General features: G+C 38.5%; 1 protein-coding gene across 1 annotated transcript in view; it reads right to left on the bottom strand.

Moving 5' to 3' along the window:
- Window positions 1-2,759: 2,759 nt before the first annotated feature.
- LOC129512947 (cytochrome b5 reductase 4) overlaps window positions 2,760-18,308 on the bottom strand; it is a 97,227-nt gene continuing 81,678 nt past the window's right edge. The window contains exon 16 of the mRNA XM_055330543.1: window positions 2,760-2,904. Within this exon, the coding sequence (XP_055186518.1) occupies window positions 2,775-2,904 (130 nt within the window). The 3' untranslated portion in view covers window positions 2,760-2,774. The remainder of the gene's footprint in view (window positions 2,905-18,308) is intronic.

The raw sequence follows: 18,308 nt of genomic DNA, 5'->3' as shown, positions 1-18,308 counted from the left end.
ATCACATCCGAAAAACAGCATCATAGCAACATCTAAACTAAATATTTGACCAAACTGGGCACAAAAGTATAGCAAACTTGATTTCTAAAAAATGCTTTGATTAACCAGCCATGTTTCCTAAATCACTGGCTTTTCTCTGGAAGAGTATCATTTACCACTACTTATGCTCTCATCATGCCATTTTCCTGCTAGAAATCATTTAAGGGGTCTCCACTGCCTTTAGTTATATACAAACTCCTTATCTTGACACATAAGATCCTCTGTGATGTGACTCAGACTTTACCTGACGTCAAGCACCCTTCCATAAGCAGCCAAACTACACCTGGCCCTTCCAGGCCACTCTATTTGCTCCCCAGCCCTGCCCATCAAAACCTACTACCTGACAAAGGTCAGTTCATATATCAAATCCACTCAAAATCTTGTTTGATGTTCATAATCTAAAAGAGTTCCCTTATATGTTTTCCAAAAAATAGGTTTCTTAAAACTTTTATCTTCTAATATTTGGCCTTATATGGAAATCCTTTAAATGCATTATTTCCCTTTTAGGTTTAAATGCCTTGAGGACTAGAATCATCTCTACATCCTGACAGAACAGGTACTCATATATTCAGTTAATTTCAGAGTGAGAAAAATATAGAAGTAGAACAATTTTCTCATGGTTATCGAGCAGTATGTGAATAAACTTTACTTTGAGATGAAAAAAGCAGAGCCCTGCTATAACTATCTGCCCCCTCCATACTCCTGCACTGTGCCATCTGTGGCCTCTTCATTCTCACATGTGCAAAATTCCAGCTGCTCTGACTCTGGTCTTGAACTTGGCTGAAGTTCAATTTATTGGCTTGGTGCGAGCTCCTCTGACCTTGGACTCTGCTCTCTCTTTGGACCTGTATGGAGCTTCCCCCTCCAGTGAGGCTCTACTTGACATGCCAGACCTTAAAGGATTAGACTTCCTACCCCACCTGGATCCTCTTAGAGCTGAGGTGAAGAGAGGATTATGAGAATTACCTACAGCCATGGTTTGGGGGAGGGAAAGGAACAACGGCTCAGCAGAGAAGATCTAGGCTTGAGTTCTGAATGTTATGCTTGCCAGCTGAGGAACTGGGTTAGTTACATAATGTCTCCTAGCATCTATGCCCCATCCACAAAGTAAGAATTATTAATATAGTGCAGCTAATAGGGTTAGTGAGGAATAAATGAGATGTGGTTCATAAAAATGCCTTGCAATATTTGCTATAGACCTGTTATTCCTGTGACTGGGTCAGCCAGGGACTACTTATTGCAGGTCCTTCATCCAAGAAATCCTTCGGATCAGGGACTTGGTCCCAATTTGCCAACCTTTCATCTGGGGCCAGATTAAGGTCTTTATATAAACTGATGTAAGAAACTCTAACACAATCTTCTTTTATTTCTTATGGCAAAAACTTTGAAGTTATTTTTGAAACAGAACATTCTCTGAGAATGTCAGGTTCCCTATTTGCTTTTGCTACCCTCTAAGCACATGGTGTGGTCAGCCTGCTAGTAAGCCAGCATGGCTGTCATCCATGTTCGCATCCTGAGGTTTGGCTTTTTCCTGACTGGATCAGTCTAAGCCCCAATTTCCTACCACTCTGGTCTGACTTAGTTGATACTGCCTTCTAGAAATGACAAGGTAGGAGAAAAAGTCAACAAATGGCATGATATAGACAGGGAAAGAGATCTTATCTCCAAACCATTCATCTGAGAGCACATGCAGATGGCAAGCCAGTCAGGTGAGATGGGAGCAGATGGCTCATCCTTGGACTGTCTCTGGTTGAGAGAGGTGGCACTGTTCCTCCTTTGTGTAAGACCTGAATGTCTCCTGTGCTGGAAGGCACCACCAGCCATTCCAATTAAGACAGGTATGCTTCACTATTTGTGCCCCGTCTCTTTTCCTCTCTTGCCTCCTTCCTCATTCCTGGAGTGTTTTAGTAGATAAGAAAACTGACTCCTCCATAGATGTAGTATCATTGCCTTTATAACGCACCACCAATCCCAGAATCTCTATGGCCTTAACTACTCTTACCCATCCATGACCACTCTGAAAGAGATTCTATCTGCTTGAGAACCTAAGCTTCCATTCTTCCTCCAGGAATCCTGTTATGACTTCTTAAGGCTGAGTGAGGAATTCTCTCTCTGCCTCTCATTGCATCCTTTGCATATTTCTGATAATAGCATTTATGGTAATGCACTTCAATTGTTGGTCTACTTATTTGTGCACATTAAACTTGGAGCTTAATTTTTAAAAATCTGTTATATTGAGAGAGAGAAGTATCAGTCCAAAGTGAGCTCATATGACATCAGAAATTCTAACTATGAAAGGGATCAAATTGGTGGGTGACAATAAAGACTTTGTGAACAAACTCTTCCTACTACTTCCATAGTACCTGGGTGCATGCTGGAAGCAAGGAAACTCTTGCCATTTGTGTGGGTCTTGGCTGCATGTGCTTAGGAGGTCATCGGGTAGGCAAAATACCAGATAACTAAAAGAATTCAGTCCATACACTGTGACTTACAAATAAATTATAGATAGTGCTTTCTTATTTTCTTCTCTCTTACCTGCCATGTTGCCATGTAGTGTTTATGATCTCTGCAATGAATTATAGCATATAAATAAAATAGAAGATCCTTTTCCTTTTGCCTCTAAGATTGCATAGAAATTTGTTATGCAATAAAAACAACATTAACATTCTCTGAATATACCCCTCCCCCCTAGAAAATACCTTCTGGGGCTTTCCAAGTAGCTCAGAAGCAGGGTTTCAAACTTTCCCTTTAAAGAACAACTTAAATCTAGTACTTCTCAGAGGAAATGCCAGCATCAATTTTTCTTGGTTTAATTTCATTTCAGGAATAGTACATTTTCTTCTCTGTCCTCTCAGGCTCTGCTCTCTAATCCCAGAAGAAAAGGAATCATGGTAAAGCAGCCACAGTTAGTAGATATTAAAGCTAAAGAGCAAAGGTAATGACAAAATGGCCTTAACTACAGGTAGAGAAGCAGTATCAAAAAGAAGAAAATACTTTAATTTTTTTTTAAAGATTTTTACTTATTTATTAGAGACACAGAGAGAGAGACAGGCAGAGGGATAAGCAGGCTCCATGCAGGGAGCCTGATGTGGGACTGGATCCCAGGACTCCAGGATCACGCTCTGGGCTGAAGGAGGCGCTAAACCGCTAAGCCACCGGGGCTGCCCCCCAAAAAAGAAGAAAATGCTTCGAATAATTTTTTTCCAGCAAAATTTGAAAAGTTAGATGAAACAAACCATTTTATAGATAAATATGTTAGCAAAACTAACTCAAAGAAAAAAAATTAATAGAATTCTTGCTGTGGTTTGAATGTTTTTGTTTCCCCCAAGTTAATATATTTAAATCCTACCCCCAAAAGGTGATGGTATTAGCAGAGGGGACCTTCAGGAGATATGTAAACCATGAGGGTGGAGCTCTCATGAATGGGATTAGTACTTATAAAAAAGGCCCCAGAGAGATCCCTATCCTCTTCCATTATGTGAGGACACAGTGAGAAGGTACTGGCTATGAAAAAGAAGAGGGCCTCTGCCAAAGTGTTACTATGCTGGTGTCTTGATCTCAGACTTCCAGCATTGAGAACTGTGAACAGTAAATGTCTGTTGTTTATAAATGACCTAGTCTGTAGTGTTTTGTATAGAAGTCCAAATGGACTAAGAAAACCCTAAGTAGACTTAAAAATATTAAAGACAATCAGGAATATAAAACCCAACCTTATGAGATGAGTGGAAAGGTGATGAAACCATTTACAAATGAGATTTACCAACTGTTGAAGGAACAGATTCCTGCCATATAGGGATTTTTACCTCAAAAAAAAAAAAAAAAAGATGAAGTACTGCCTATTCCAAAACACATGTTATATGACCAGCTATTACTTTGATATTAAAACCAGGCTATAATGATTAAAAAATAAATAAAAATAACATGCTAATCCCACTTATGAACTTTGACATAAAAATCCTAGATAAAATATTAGCCAAGCAAAGTCAATGATTAAAAATATACTAATAACTATCACCCAACTGGCCCCAAGAATTTAAGTTCAGAAAAAAAAATTTTTAAATCTATGTCTATATTTTATCAATGATCCCATTAGCTGATTAACAAATGAAAAATAATCAGATTGTCTCAGTAGATGGAGAAAAAAATGTTTAAAAAATATCTTATGATTTTTAAAAAAGAGCACATTTCTTTACAAACTTAGAATAGAAGGAAATTTCCTCAACTTAATAAAACTTTTAACATAACAATAAAATCACACTCAATGTAGAAAGGAGAATTAAAAACTCATCTGATAAAATCAATGTCACTAAACATTAAAAACAAAACTCTTTGCAAACTGGGAATAAAAAGAAATTTCTCTGACCTAATAAGATTAATAAAACTACAAATATCTTAAATAAGCAGGCTTAACTGGGAGAGATAAGGGTGATAGGAAACTGAGTTCCACCTGTAAAGTGTCAGAATAATGAATAACTCCACCCAAGACACAGTACAGAAGCAGTAGTTTGAAAATTACCTGGGGTATAGTGAAGAAGATTTATTTACTACTCTCAGAAGTGGGCTGGAGGGGCAGAATTCTTCAGAAGTCAAGAACAAAAGTGTTGCAAGTGCCGAGGGGGGCACTTGATGGCATGAACACTGGGTGTTATACTATATGTTGGCAAATCGAACTCCAATAAAAAATATACAAAAAATAAAATAAAATAAATTTTAAAAAAGGAAAAAATCTGGAAAGAACACAAATATATGGAGGCTAAACAACATGCTGCTAAACAATAAATGGGTCAATCAAGAAACCATAGAAGAAATAAAAAAATACATGGATAGAAACAAAAATGAAAACATAATGGTCTAAAATCTTTGAGATGTAGCAAAAGCAATTCTAAAAGGGAAGAATATAGCAATACAGGGCTACCTCAAGAAACAAGAAAAAACTCAAAAAAAACCCTAACTTTACACCTAAAAGAGCTAGAAAAGAAGAACAAGCAAAGCCCAAAGCTAGTAGAAATGATAAAAGAGCAGAAATAAATGAAATAGGGACAAAAAAAAAAGGATCACTGAAAGTAACATCTGGTTCTTTGAAAAAGATAAACAAAATTGATAAATCTTTAGCCAGACTCATAAAAAAAAAGAGGATTCAAAAAAGAGGACGCAAAATATAAAAGGAAAAAGGATAAATAATAATTGATACCATGGAAATAAAAAGGATTATAAGGGAAAATTATCAAAAATCATATCACAACAAATTGGACAGCCTAGAAGAAATGGATAAATTTCTAGAAATGTATACCCTTCCAAACTGAATCAAGAAGAACTAGAAAATTTTAATAGACCCATTACTATAATAAATTGAAACAATAATCAAAAGGCTCCTAACACACAGAAGTCCAGGGCCAGATGACTTCACAGGTGAATTCTAACAAATATTTAAAGAAGAGTTAATACCCATTCTTCTCAAACCATTTCAAAAAATAGAAGAAGGAAAACTTTCAAACTCATTCTATGACCTTGATACCAAAACCAGATAAAGACTCAACAAAAAAGAAACTACAGGCCAATATTTCAAATAAATACAGATGCAAAAATCCACCATAAAATATCAGCAAATTGAATTCAATAATACATTTTAAAAAGTTATTCACTACAATCAAGTAGGATTTATTCCAGGGATGCAAGCATGTTTCCATATTCACAAATCAACATGATATATCACATTACAAGACAAAGGATAGAAACCATGTGATCATCTCAATAGTTGCAGAAAAAATATTTGATTAAATACAGAACCCATTCAAGATAAAAACTTTCAATAAAGTAGGTTTAGAGGGAACATACATGAACAGAATAAAGACCGTATCTGATAAGCCCACAGCTAGTAACATACTCAACGGTGACCTGAGAGCTTTTACTCTAAGATTAGCAACAAGACAGAGATGTCCACTCTTGCTATGGTTATTCAACATAGTACTGGAAGTCCTAGCCACAACATTCTGACAAAAAGAAATAAAGGCATCCAAAATGGTAAGAAAGACGTAAAACTCACTATTTGCAGATGACATAAAGCTATATATAGAAAACTTTGAAGATTCTACCAAAAAACTATTAGAACTGATTAATGTATTCAGTAAATTTGCAGGATACAAAATTAATATACAGAAATCTGTTGTGTTTCAGGGCACCTGGGTGACTTAGTAGTTGAGCATCTGCCTTCAGTTCAGGTCATGATCCTGGGATCCTGGGATCAAGTCCTGAATCAGGCTCCCTGGAGGGAGCCTGCTTCCCCTCTGCCTATGTCTCAGCCTCTCTCTCTCTGTGTCTCTCATGAATAAATAAATAAAATTTTAAAAAAAGAAACCTGATGTGTTTCTATACACTAATAATAACAAAGTAGCAGAAAGAGAAATTAAGAAACAATCCTATTTACAATTGCACCAAAATTAATAAGATACCTAGGAATAAGCTTAATCAAGACCTATACTCTGAAAACTATAAAACACAGATGAAAGACATCAAAGATGACACAAATAAATGGAAAAAAATTCTATGCTCATGGATTGAAAAAACAACTATTGTTAAATTTTCCACACTACCCAAAGCAATCTACAGATTCAATCCAGTTCCTATTAAAATACCAATAGCATTTTTCACTGAACTAAAACAAATAATCCTAAAATTTGTAAGGAATCACAAAAGACCTCAAATAGAGCAATCTTGAGAAGGAAGAACAAGGCTGGAGGCCTTGATTCAGATTTCAAGTTATATTATAAAGCTATAGTATCAAAACATTATGTTAATGGCACAAAAATAGACACATACATCCACAGAACAGAGAGCCCAGAAATAAGCCAATGCTTATAAGGTCAACTAATCTATGACAAAAGCAGTAGGTATATATGATGGGAAACACAGACTCGTCAAAAATGGTGCTGGGAAAACTGATCACTACGTGCAAAAGAATGAACTGACCACTGTTTTAAGCTATACATCATAATATCTCAAAATTGATTAAAAACCTAAATGTGAGACCTGAAAACATAAAACTTCTAGAAGAAAACATAGGCAGTAATCTCCTTGTCATCAGCCTTAGCAACACTTTTCTAGATAGGTCCCTCCAGACGAGGAAAATAAAACCAAAATTAAACTATTGGGACTACTGTAAAATAAAAGGCTTTTGCACAACAAAGGAAACCATCAATAAAATGAAAAGGCAACCCACTGAATGGAAGAAGATATTTGCAAGTGACATATCCAATAAGAGGTTAATGTTCAAAATATATAAGGAACTTACATAACTCAACACCAAAAAAAAAAAAAAAAGCAAATAATCCAGTTAAAAAATGGGCTGAGGACCTAAGTAGACATTTTTCAAAAAAGAAAACAAAATATTTAGATGACCAACAGACACATGATAGATGTTCAATGTCACTAACTAATCAGGGAAATGCAAATCAAAACCACAGTGGATATCATCTTACACCTATCAGAATGGCTAAAATTAAAAAGAGAAGAAATAACAAGAAGTGTTGGCAGGATGTGGAGAAAAGGAATCCTCATGTGCTGTTGGTAGGAATGTACATTGGTGCAGCCACTGTGGAAAACATGTCTATGCCTTCCTCTGTGAGATTTCTGTTCATGTCTTTTACCCATTTCATGATTGGATTGTTTGTTTCTTTGCTGTTGAGTTTAATAAGTTCTTTATAGATCTTGGAAACTAGCCCTTTATCTGATACGTAATTTGCAAATATCTTCTCCCATTCTGTAGGTTGTCTTTGAGTTTTGTTGACTGTATCTTTTGCTGTGCAGAAGCTTCTTATCTTGATGAAGTCCCAATAGTTCATTTTTGCTTTTGTTTCTCTTGCCTTCATGGATGTATCTTTCAAGGAGTTGCTGTGGCCAAGTTCAAAAAGGGTGTTGCCTGTGTTCTCCTCTAGGATTTTGATGGAATCTTGTCTCACATTTAGATCTTTCATCCATTTTGAGTTTATCTTTGTGTATGGTGAAAGAGAGTGGTCTAGTTTCATTCTTCTGCATGTGGATGTCCATTTTTCTCAGCACCATTTGCTCCGCATCACTTGCCATCAGGGAAATACAAATCAAAACCACAATGAGATACCACCTCACACCAATGAGCATGGGGAAAATTAACAAGGCAGGAAACCACAAATATGGAGAGGATGTGGAGGAAGGGGAACGAACCCTCTTGCACTGTTGGTGGGAATGTGAACTGGTGCAGCCACTCTGGAAAACTGTGTGGAGGTTCCTCAGAGTTAAAAATAGATCTGCCCTATGACCCAGCAATTGCGCTGCTGGGTATTTACCCCAAAGATACAGATGCAATGAAACACCGGGACACCTGCACCCCGATGTTTCTAGCAGCAATGTCCACAATAGCCAAACTGTGGAAGGAGCCTCGGTGTCCATCGAAAGATGAATGGATAAAGAAGATGTGGTTTATGTATACAATGGAATATTCCTCAGCCATTAGAAATGACAAATACCCACCATTTGCTTCGACGTGGATGGAACTGGAGGGTATTATGCTGAGTGAAATAAGTCAATCGGAGAAGGACAAACATTATATGGTCTCATTCATTTGGGGAATATAAAAAATAGTGAAAGGGAATAAAGGGGAAAGGAGGAAAAAATAAGTGGGAAATATCAGAAAGGGAGACAGAACATGAGAGACTCGTAACTCTGGGAAACGAACTGGGGGCGTGGAAGGGAGGTGGGCGGGGGGTGGGGGTGACTGGGTGACTGGCACTGAGGTGGGCACTTGATGGGATGAGCTCTGGGTGTTATTCTATATGTTGGCAAATTGAACACCAATAAAAAATAAATTTATATTAAAAAATAATAATAAAATGTTAAAAAAAAAGAAAACAGGATGGGGTTCCTTCAAAAAATTAAAAATAGAACTACCCTACAATGCAGTAATTCCACTATTGGGTATTTACCAAAAGAAAATGAAACACTAATTCAAAAAGAAATCTGCACCACCATGTTTCTTTCAGCATTATTTACAATAGTCAAGATATGGAAGCAACTCAAAGGGTCCATTAATAGATGAATGAATAAAGATGAGTTATCCATCTATCTATCTATCTACACAATGGAATATTACTCAGCCATAAAAAAGAATGGGACCTTGCCTTCTGTAACAGCATAGATAGACCTAAAGGGTATTATGCTAAGTGAAATGTCAGACAGTAAAAGAGAAATATCATATTATTTCACTTATGTGTGAAATATAAAAAACAAACCAAATGAACAAAGAAGCAAACTAAAGAACAGACTCTTCAATACAGAAAACATACTGGTTGTTGACAGAGGGGAGGTGGGTATGAGGACAAGTGAAATTGATAAATGGGATTAAGAGATACAAACTTACAGTTATTAAAAAAAGTCATGGAGATGAAAAGTACAGCATAAGAATTATAGTTAGTCATATTGTAATAACATATGACAGATGGTGACTATACTTATCGTGGTGAGCACTGAGTAATATATAGAAATGCTGAATCAGTGTTGTGTACCTGAGATCAATATAACATTGTATGTTAATTATATTTCAATAAAGAAACAAAAATTTTAAAGTTTTTTTTATTTTTTTTAATTTTTTTTTAAATTTATTTATTTATGATAGTCACAGAGGGAGAGAGAGAGAGAGAGGCAGAGACATAGGCAGAGGGAGAAGCAGGCTCCATGCACCGGGAGCCCGACGTGGGATTCGATCCCGGGTCTCCAGGATTGTGCCCTGGGCCAAAGGCAGGCGCCAAACCGCTGCGCCACCCAGGGATCCCAGAAACAAAAATTTTAAAAAGAAGTGCATTTTATTTTACAAACCAAAACAGTGATGTGTATATACAGGAATATATACAGATGACTGAAACAGAATATTCAAGAGAAATAGTTACAATTACTATGTGGCATGCATTCTGGTATTCTTCTATTCATCCCATTTTGTTAAAAAATACTTCCTGTTGCAACCCACAAAACTGATTCCATAACCACTTTGAAAAGCTCCACTATACTGTAAGTTTCTTTTTTTTTTTTTAATTTTTATTTATTTATTTACAATAGTCATACAGAGAGAGAGAGAGAGAGGCAGAGACACAGGCAGAGGGAGAAGCAGGCTCCATGCACCGGGAGCCCGACGTGGGATTCGATCCCGGGTCTCCAGGATCGGGCCCTGGGCCAAAGGCAGGCGCCAAACCGCTGCGCCACCCAGGGATCCCCCTGTAAGTTTCTTGATAAAGAGTTCTGAGCAGTAGAGGGTTAGTATGATAAAGAACAGTTTCCCCAGGTTGGAAGGGGAGTTCAGTTGTAGTGTTTGCCCACTGCTGTGGTATAAATATTCCTGTTGTGACCACTATAAGCCAGTGATGTGCTTAACAGCCAGACTAACAAAATTCCCAAGGATTTAGCAATGGACTCTCATGAGTTGGTAAGAGGCAACCCCAGTACACTGATTGTAGGAAAACTGGTTACACGTAGGAAAAAAAATAACGATGGACCTCTGTATTACACCACATTTGAAAGTCCATTCACATGAGCTAAATACCTGAAATGTGAAGAACAAAGTTACATGCAAATGTGAAATGCACAAGTTAGATAAATAAAATACAAACACAAATTTCTGGGTAGAAAAGGATTTTTAAATGACATGAAAACTACTAGTCAAATTTAAATTTAGTAGAAGCTTTGAAAACCAGAAGGTAATGCAACCAGGAAACATAATTGCAGGAACCCCCAGGTGGGAAAGCAAAGAGAGATGGTATTTTCAGAATCCGGGGGCTCAGGCTGCCCAGCAGTCACTGAAGGGAAAGAGGGCCATTGGGCAGAGGTGTAGTCATTAGGGGGACCGAACAAAAGAAGCTAGGATGTTGGAGAACATAAAGGCCTGCTGGAGACCACACCAGAAGCAGAGTACATGGGGAGAAAGAGCCTGGCTTCTCCCCTTCAATCTCCTACATGTGCTTTGCATTTGCTGAATGAAAATGGAAGCCAGCTGGCAAGGGACCTTGGGAAATGTTTTTCAGAGATGAGCTCCCTCCAGGATAGAAAGAGAGAAAGGTTGAGTCAGGACCTGACAGCAAACAGGTGAATAAATGCCCAACACGTCAGGGGGTTGCAGATTAAAACTACACTGAGACTATTTAATATCCATCAGATCTGGAATATTCCTAAAGTCAGACAAGTCAAAAGCATCTTAAAGGATACAGATTGAAGAGAACTCTCATACGCTGGCACTGGGCAGGGAATCTGACACAGTCAATTTTGAAAATGGACTTGTTTGCCTTGGTAAAACTGAAGGTGCACACACCCTCTGTGACCTAGAAATTCTACTTCTAGGTATGGATTCCAGAGAAAATTCTCATATGTATGAACAAGACTGACATGTACAATTAACCATTTTGGGATGATAAAAAATTGGAAACCAATTAAATGTCTAACAATGGAAGAACTTTTAAAATGTTATATATTTATACAATAATGGAATACTGTATCGCAGTTAAAATGAATGAACTAGTGCCACATCTATCGATGTGCATTAATCCCCTAAACCGTGCTATTAAAGCAAAGCAAGTAGAAGACCATACACAATATTATTCACAGAGAGTTTTAAAATATAAAGTATAATTATGTTCCATGGATTATGGTTTAAGATTATGTACATACACAGAAAAGTATAAAGACATACATGGAGTTTTTAAAACATATTTTGGATATTAACCCTTTATTGGATACATCATTTGCAAAGGTTTCCTCCCATTCAGCAGGTTTACTTTCAGTTCTATTGGTTGTTTCCTTCACTGTGCAGAGCTTTTTATTTTGAAGTACCAATAATTTATTTTTGCTTTTATTTCCCTTGCCTCAGGAGACCTATGTCGAAAAATGTTGCTATGGATGATGTCAGAAAAATGACTTCCTGTACTTTCTTCAAGGATTTTTATGGTTTCAGGTCTCACATGCTGGTCTCTAATTCATTTTGAGTTTATTTTTGTGTATGGTGTAAGAAAGTGGTCCAGTTTCATGCTTTTGCATGTTACTGCCCAGTTTCCCCAACCCTCCGTTGAATATACTGTCCTTTTCTCATTGTATATTCTTTCATTCTTTGTCAGAGATTGACCATATAATTGTGGGTTCATTCCTGGGTTTTCTATTCTGGTTCATTGATTATGTGCCTATTTTTGTGCCATACCATTCTGATTACTACAGCTTTGTAATATAACTTGAATCTGGAATTGTGATGCCTCCATTTTTTTCTTTTTTCAAGATTACTTTGCTATTCTGTTTTTTGGGTTTTTTTTTGTTTGTTTGTTTGTTTTTGTGGTTCCATACAAATTTTAGGTTTGTTCTACCTCTGTGAAAAATGATGTTGGTATTTTGATAGAGATTGCTTTGGGTAGTGTAGACACTAACAATATTTGTTCTTTCAATCCAGAAGCATGGAATGTCTTTCATCAAAACCACAAAACTCTTTCATCAATGTTTTGTAGTTTTCAGAGTATAGATCTTTTACTTCTTTGGTTAAGTTTATTCCTAAACTGAACCATTCCTGGCTATCTCTGTTTATGAAGCAGTTGTAAATGGGATTATTTTCTTAATTTCTCTTTCTGCTGCTTCATTATTAGTGTATAGAACTGCAAAACTTTTCTATATATTGAGTTTGTATCCTGCAACTTTACTGACTTCATTTATCAGCATAGTGGTTTTTTGATGGTCTTTGGGATTTTCTATATATAGCAGCGTATCATCTGCAAATAGTGAAAGTTTTACTTCTTATCAGTTTGGATGCCTTTATTTCTTTTTATGGCCTGATGGGATGGGTGTGGCTACAGCTTTCAGTAGTATATTGAATAAAAGTGGTGAGAGTGGAGATACGTTTGTTAGATTAGTCTTTTCTGCCCGTGGATGCTGGCCAGTAAGCATCATTAAAGTCTCCCCTACCACTACCATCATGTCTAAGTCAGAGTCTCCCAAAGAGCCTGAGCAGCTACAGAAGCTCTTCATCAGAGGTTTGAGCTTTGAAACAAGCAATGGAAGTCTGAAGAGCCATTTTGAGCAATGGGGAATGCTTGCAGATTGTGTGGTAATAAGCGATCTAAACACCAAGTGCTCCCGAGGCTTTGGGTTTGTCACGTGTGCCACCGTGGAGGAGGTGGATGCAGCCATGAATGCAAGGCCACACAAGGTGGATGGAAGAGTTGTGGAACCAAAGAGGGCTGTCTCAAGAGACGATTCTCAAAGACCTGGTGTCCACTTAACTGTGAAAAAAGATTTTCATTGGTGGCATTAAAGAAGACACTGAAGAACATCACCTATGAGATTATTTTGAATAGTATGGGAAAATGGAAGTGATAGATCATGATTGACCGACACAGCGGCAAAAAGAGAGGTTTTGTTTTTGTAACATTTGCTGACCATGACTGTAGACAAAATTGTCATTCAAAAATACCATATTGTGAATGGCCACAACTGTAAAGTAAGGAAAGCCCTATCTAAGCAAGAGATGGTTAGTGCTTCATTTAACCAGAGATCCAAGTGGTTCTGGAAACTTTGGTGGTGGTCATGGAGATGGTTTTGGTGGGAATGACAACTTTGGTCGTGGAGGGACCTTCAGTGAGTGAGGTGATTTCAGTGGCAGTTGAAGTCATGGTGGATATGGAGGCAGTGGGGATGGCTAAAACGGATTTAGTAATGATGGAAGCAACTTTGGAGGTGGCAGAAGCTATAATGATTTTGGCAATACCACAATCAATCCTCAAATTTTGGACCCAAAAAAGGAGGAAATTCTGGAGGCAGAAGCTCTGTCCCCTATGGTGGTGGAGGCCAATACTTTGCCAAACCACAAAACCGAGGTGACTATGGTGGTTCCAGCAGCAGCAGCAGCAGTAACAGCTATGGCAGTGCCAGAAGGTTTTCATTACGTCAGGAAACAAAGCTTAGCAGGAGAGAAGAGCCAGAGAAGTGACAGGAAAGCTACAGGTTACAACAGATTTGTGAACTCAGCCAAGCACAGTGGTGGCAGGGCCTCGCTGCTACAAAGACATGTTTTAGACAATACTCGTGTGTATGGGCAAAAAACTCGAGGACTGCATTTGTGACTAATAGTATAACAGATTATTTTAGTTTTTGTTCTGTGGAAAGTATAAAGCATTCTGACAAAGGGCTTTAATGCAGGTTTTTTTTTTTTCCACCCATGCTGTTGATTGTTAATAGTCTGGACACTGAATAAATGTGTATTTAAAAAAAATGGTGAGAGCAGACATCTCGTCTTGTTTCCAACCTTAGGGGAAAAGGCTTTCAGTTTTTCACCTTGAGTATGATGTTGGCTGTGGGGTTTTCATTTAAGGCCTTTATTCTGTTGATGTACGTTTCCTCTAGACCTACTTTGTTGAGGGTTTTTATCATGAACGGATGTTGTATTTTGTCAAATGCTTTTTCTGTATCTATTGAAATGATACGATTTGTATCCTTTCTCCTAAGAAATGAGAAGACACAAACAGACATACAGATGGCTTCTTCAGAGAGCTTCTTTAGAAGTGAGGCCACCCTATTCAGAACACCTGGCTCTGATGCCCTGAAGTAGCTCCCACCAGTTGTGTGACTTCTAGCAAACTAACCAGACCACCTGAATTCTAGTCCCAGCTCCACCACTTCCAACTCACAACTTAGCTTCTGTAAGCCTCATCACAAAACCTCATCACGTTTGTTCAAGTTAAATGAAAATAAGCACAGTTCCAGGTCTGTAAACTCCCTGAGACGGTTACCCTCTGGGCAGAACCAATGATGCCCATCTTTTCCCAAATCCACATTTGGTCACCTTGCATTTGAAACTGACCATAGTGGAAAGATATATACCACAGAAATTGACAGTTTCTGCATCCCAGGGCTGTTTGTTTGTTTGTTTTGAGAGCTGGTTGTTAAACATTTATCAGCACCCCCTGCGAGTGTTGCTGGAAGTTGGTTGCTTTGTTGATTGAAAAGCACTATATACATATTAGCTACTACTATTTAAGATTTCATGACCAACAGAACAAAAAGGAAAACTTTTAAGGGTGAAAATATCTCCCACAAGAATATTGTTCCACAACTCACGGAAAACCTTGTGTAATACCCGAATTTAAGGCCTTCCCCTGCACCCCAATCTAGTGCGGTGGGGTTCCAAGGAACAGTGTTTTTTCCCGGGAGTGCGTTCAACTCAGTGGGGCAGAGCTCTAGCGTTTGGTTAGGAGAGAGCTGATGGGATCTGCAACATGTTGCTTTTGACTTTTGTGCTATGTTCTTCCTGAAACCCCAGTGAGAACAGAGAACCCGATCTTTGGTTTCCTTTACCACTCCCGAACTGGGTGAGGGAGACTCCTTCTTCTAAAGGTTTATTGGGCAGAATTTCTACTACATCAAAGGTTTTGAATAATAAATTTAAGACTGAAAATGGTAAGTATATATATATTAAAATGCTGCACTTAATATATGAAAGGTTAATGATGGAAATCTAGATGTGTAATGATTTCTGGAATTTTTTTTTTTCTGAAAAGCACAAGAACGTGGCTGCTCTGAGAATTGCCTTGTGACATTTCTTGTATAAATAAAATATTAACTTGCTCAGAAAGTGGGAAATCCTCAGCATAACAAACATCTGAATATATTCTACTAAAAATTTCAGCAGCCTCTTCCCTTAGACATATTTAAAGAGCAATTGCCAAACACAACCGCTTTCCACAGCATGGTCTAAATGCAAGGAAATGGAACTGTAATGAAGTCTACGCAGGCTACTTCAGCCAACACTACAAATAAAAACACCCCCTTTCCTGTTCTAATCACCACGGGCTGACATGGCTGATTAGGAATCCCCAACTCAGAACATAAGCTCTTTGAATTGGAGAAAAACTGTTGCCAGCTCATTTTCAGATTTACCTCCAAGGGCCCAGTTGCTATAAAGCAATGGACAAAATGTACTATGTAAAAATGGTTTGTTCCTCCTAATGGCCAAGCTTACAGGAATTCTGGATGGTTTCTATTTGCCTTCACGATAGCAGAGTTATGATGCTCAGTATGTAAAGTGTTTCCCAGTGAAGCAGAATTGCACGTGCTGCATCATGGCCCTAATTGTCGGCCTGGCCCCTCTAGAATCTAGTGTCCCTCAACTAAGGTATCTTTCTAGAAGTGCAGTCATTTGCAGATCAACTTCACAGTCACCTCCTGTGCTCTTATTTATTGTACATTTTTATTTTGGTCAAATCTAAATGTCTCTAAGCTTGTTTTTGCCCTAAGCACTAATAGCTGTGAGAACACACATGATTTGCTGTCATGCAGTGGAAGAAAATACTTGCAAAACATATCTGAGATGTGTGTGCACAGGGTATAGAAAGAATGCTTACAACTCAGTAACAAGAAATCTATCCAACTTAAAAATGGGCCGATTTAAAGGCACATCCTAACGAAAGACAATATACCGATGGCCAATAAGCACATGATGATATGTTTAATATTACCAAACATCAGACAGATGTGTATTGTTAAAACCACAATAAGAGGGATGCCCGCGTGGCTCAGTGATTGTCTGCCTTCAGCTCAGGGCATCATCCGGTAGTCTCAGGATCGAATCCCACGTTGGGGTTCCTGCATGAAGCCTGCTTCTCCCTCTGCCTGTGTCTCTGCCTCTCTCTCTCTCTCTGTGTCTCTCATGAATAAATAAATAAAATCTTAAAAAAAACACACACACACAATAAGATAGCATGTGTTTTTTTAGATACCATACACTAAAATTTAAAAGACTAATAATTCAAAGTTGGTGAGGATGCAGGATAAACAAAATCTCACACAACACTGTATGTAAAATGGCACAAATACTTTTGGGGCAAAAAAATCCTGGCATTTTCTTCAAAGTGTGAAACAGTATATTCAAAAGCACAATAATCCAACTAGTAAATATTTGTCTCTACATTAGGCATAGAAATATATACAGAAACAAGGTGGTATTTTGGTAAAGATTTACTTATTTGAGGGCATGTAAGCAGAGGGAGGGGCAGAGGTAGAGGGAGGCAAGCAGACTCCCCACTGAGCGGGGCTCTGTCCCAGGACCCCAAGATCAGGACCTGAGCCGAAATCAAGATTTGGACGCTTAACTGACTGAGCCACCCCAGGTATCCCTAAAATAGTTTTTTTTAATTAAATATATAGTTACCATATGACCCAGTAATTGAACTTCTAGTTATTCATCCAAGAGAAATTTAAAAATACATGCACAGAAAGATTTGGACATGAATGTTCTGAGGACAGGGACTGTTCTGGGGAACAGCAAGCTTTTCCAAGTGACACCCATTCTGAGAGCTGAGTGCTTGGGGGAGGGGGAGGAAGCAGCCTAACGTGCCCTCTCGGCTTGCCTGGTATGGAGCCACTGCCTCATGGGTAGGATCCCAATCTTGGTGTGTTGCATCCCATGTAGAGCCTCCACACCACGAGTGGTGACTGGGTGACAGAAGAGAAATCCCACTTTTGCATTTTAGATCGCTCTGCCATTGATCTGAGGTCTGCCAAACCGGCAGCCCGGGGTGAAAAGATTCACCGGTAAGAGCAAAGCAGAAAGAAACCAAGAGATTGGGAATGGTTAAGGTTTGCGTTTCCTTTTTGTTACTAGCCAGAATTTTAGATATTATAGATCAGAGTCTGGCTCATCTGGTTCATCACCGATATAGCCCCAAACAGGCCAAGCCTGTATGGCAGAGGTGGTGGATCATGGAGGGAGCAGAGCCTTTGTCAGCACAGTGAAGCTGAGCATTCTGGGGTACAAGAGCACCCTGCACTCTTCTCACATTCTATCACATTAAGGTAAAAAGTAAGAGTCCACAGCAACATCTACACAGAACACAATGATCTTAGCTTGGACAAGTTTCTCTCTGTTCTTTGTAGACTGTAGAAGGCAGGATGTTTCTCACTGAATGCAACAGCCTAACACTTGCAAACTTTGAATATGTTACATTAAATGGCAAGAGATTTTGCAGCAGTAAGCAACGGATTTTACAATTGGGAGGTTACTCTGGGTTATGTGGGTGGGCCCAATGGAATCACGTGAGCCCTTAAAAGCAGTGAGCTTCTCCAGCTGGGGCAAAAGATGTAGCAGGAGGAAAACTGGGTGACATTGGGAGCCTGGGAGGGACTGAACCAGCCAGTGCTAGAGGGGCCGCATAGACAGCATGAGAGGAACATGGGCAGCTTTTACAAGCAAAGACTGGCCCCTAGCTGACAGCTAGCAAGAAAACAGG

This window comes from Nyctereutes procyonoides, unplaced genomic scaffold, assembly GCF_905146905.1.
Source record: "Nyctereutes procyonoides isolate TBG_1078 unplaced genomic scaffold, NYPRO_anot_genome, whole genome shotgun sequence".
Classification (NCBI taxonomy): domain Eukaryota; kingdom Metazoa; phylum Chordata; class Mammalia; order Carnivora; family Canidae; genus Nyctereutes; species Nyctereutes procyonoides.
The sequence above is the reverse complement of the archived record's forward strand: the minus strand, read 5'-3'. Positions and strand labels throughout refer to the sequence as shown.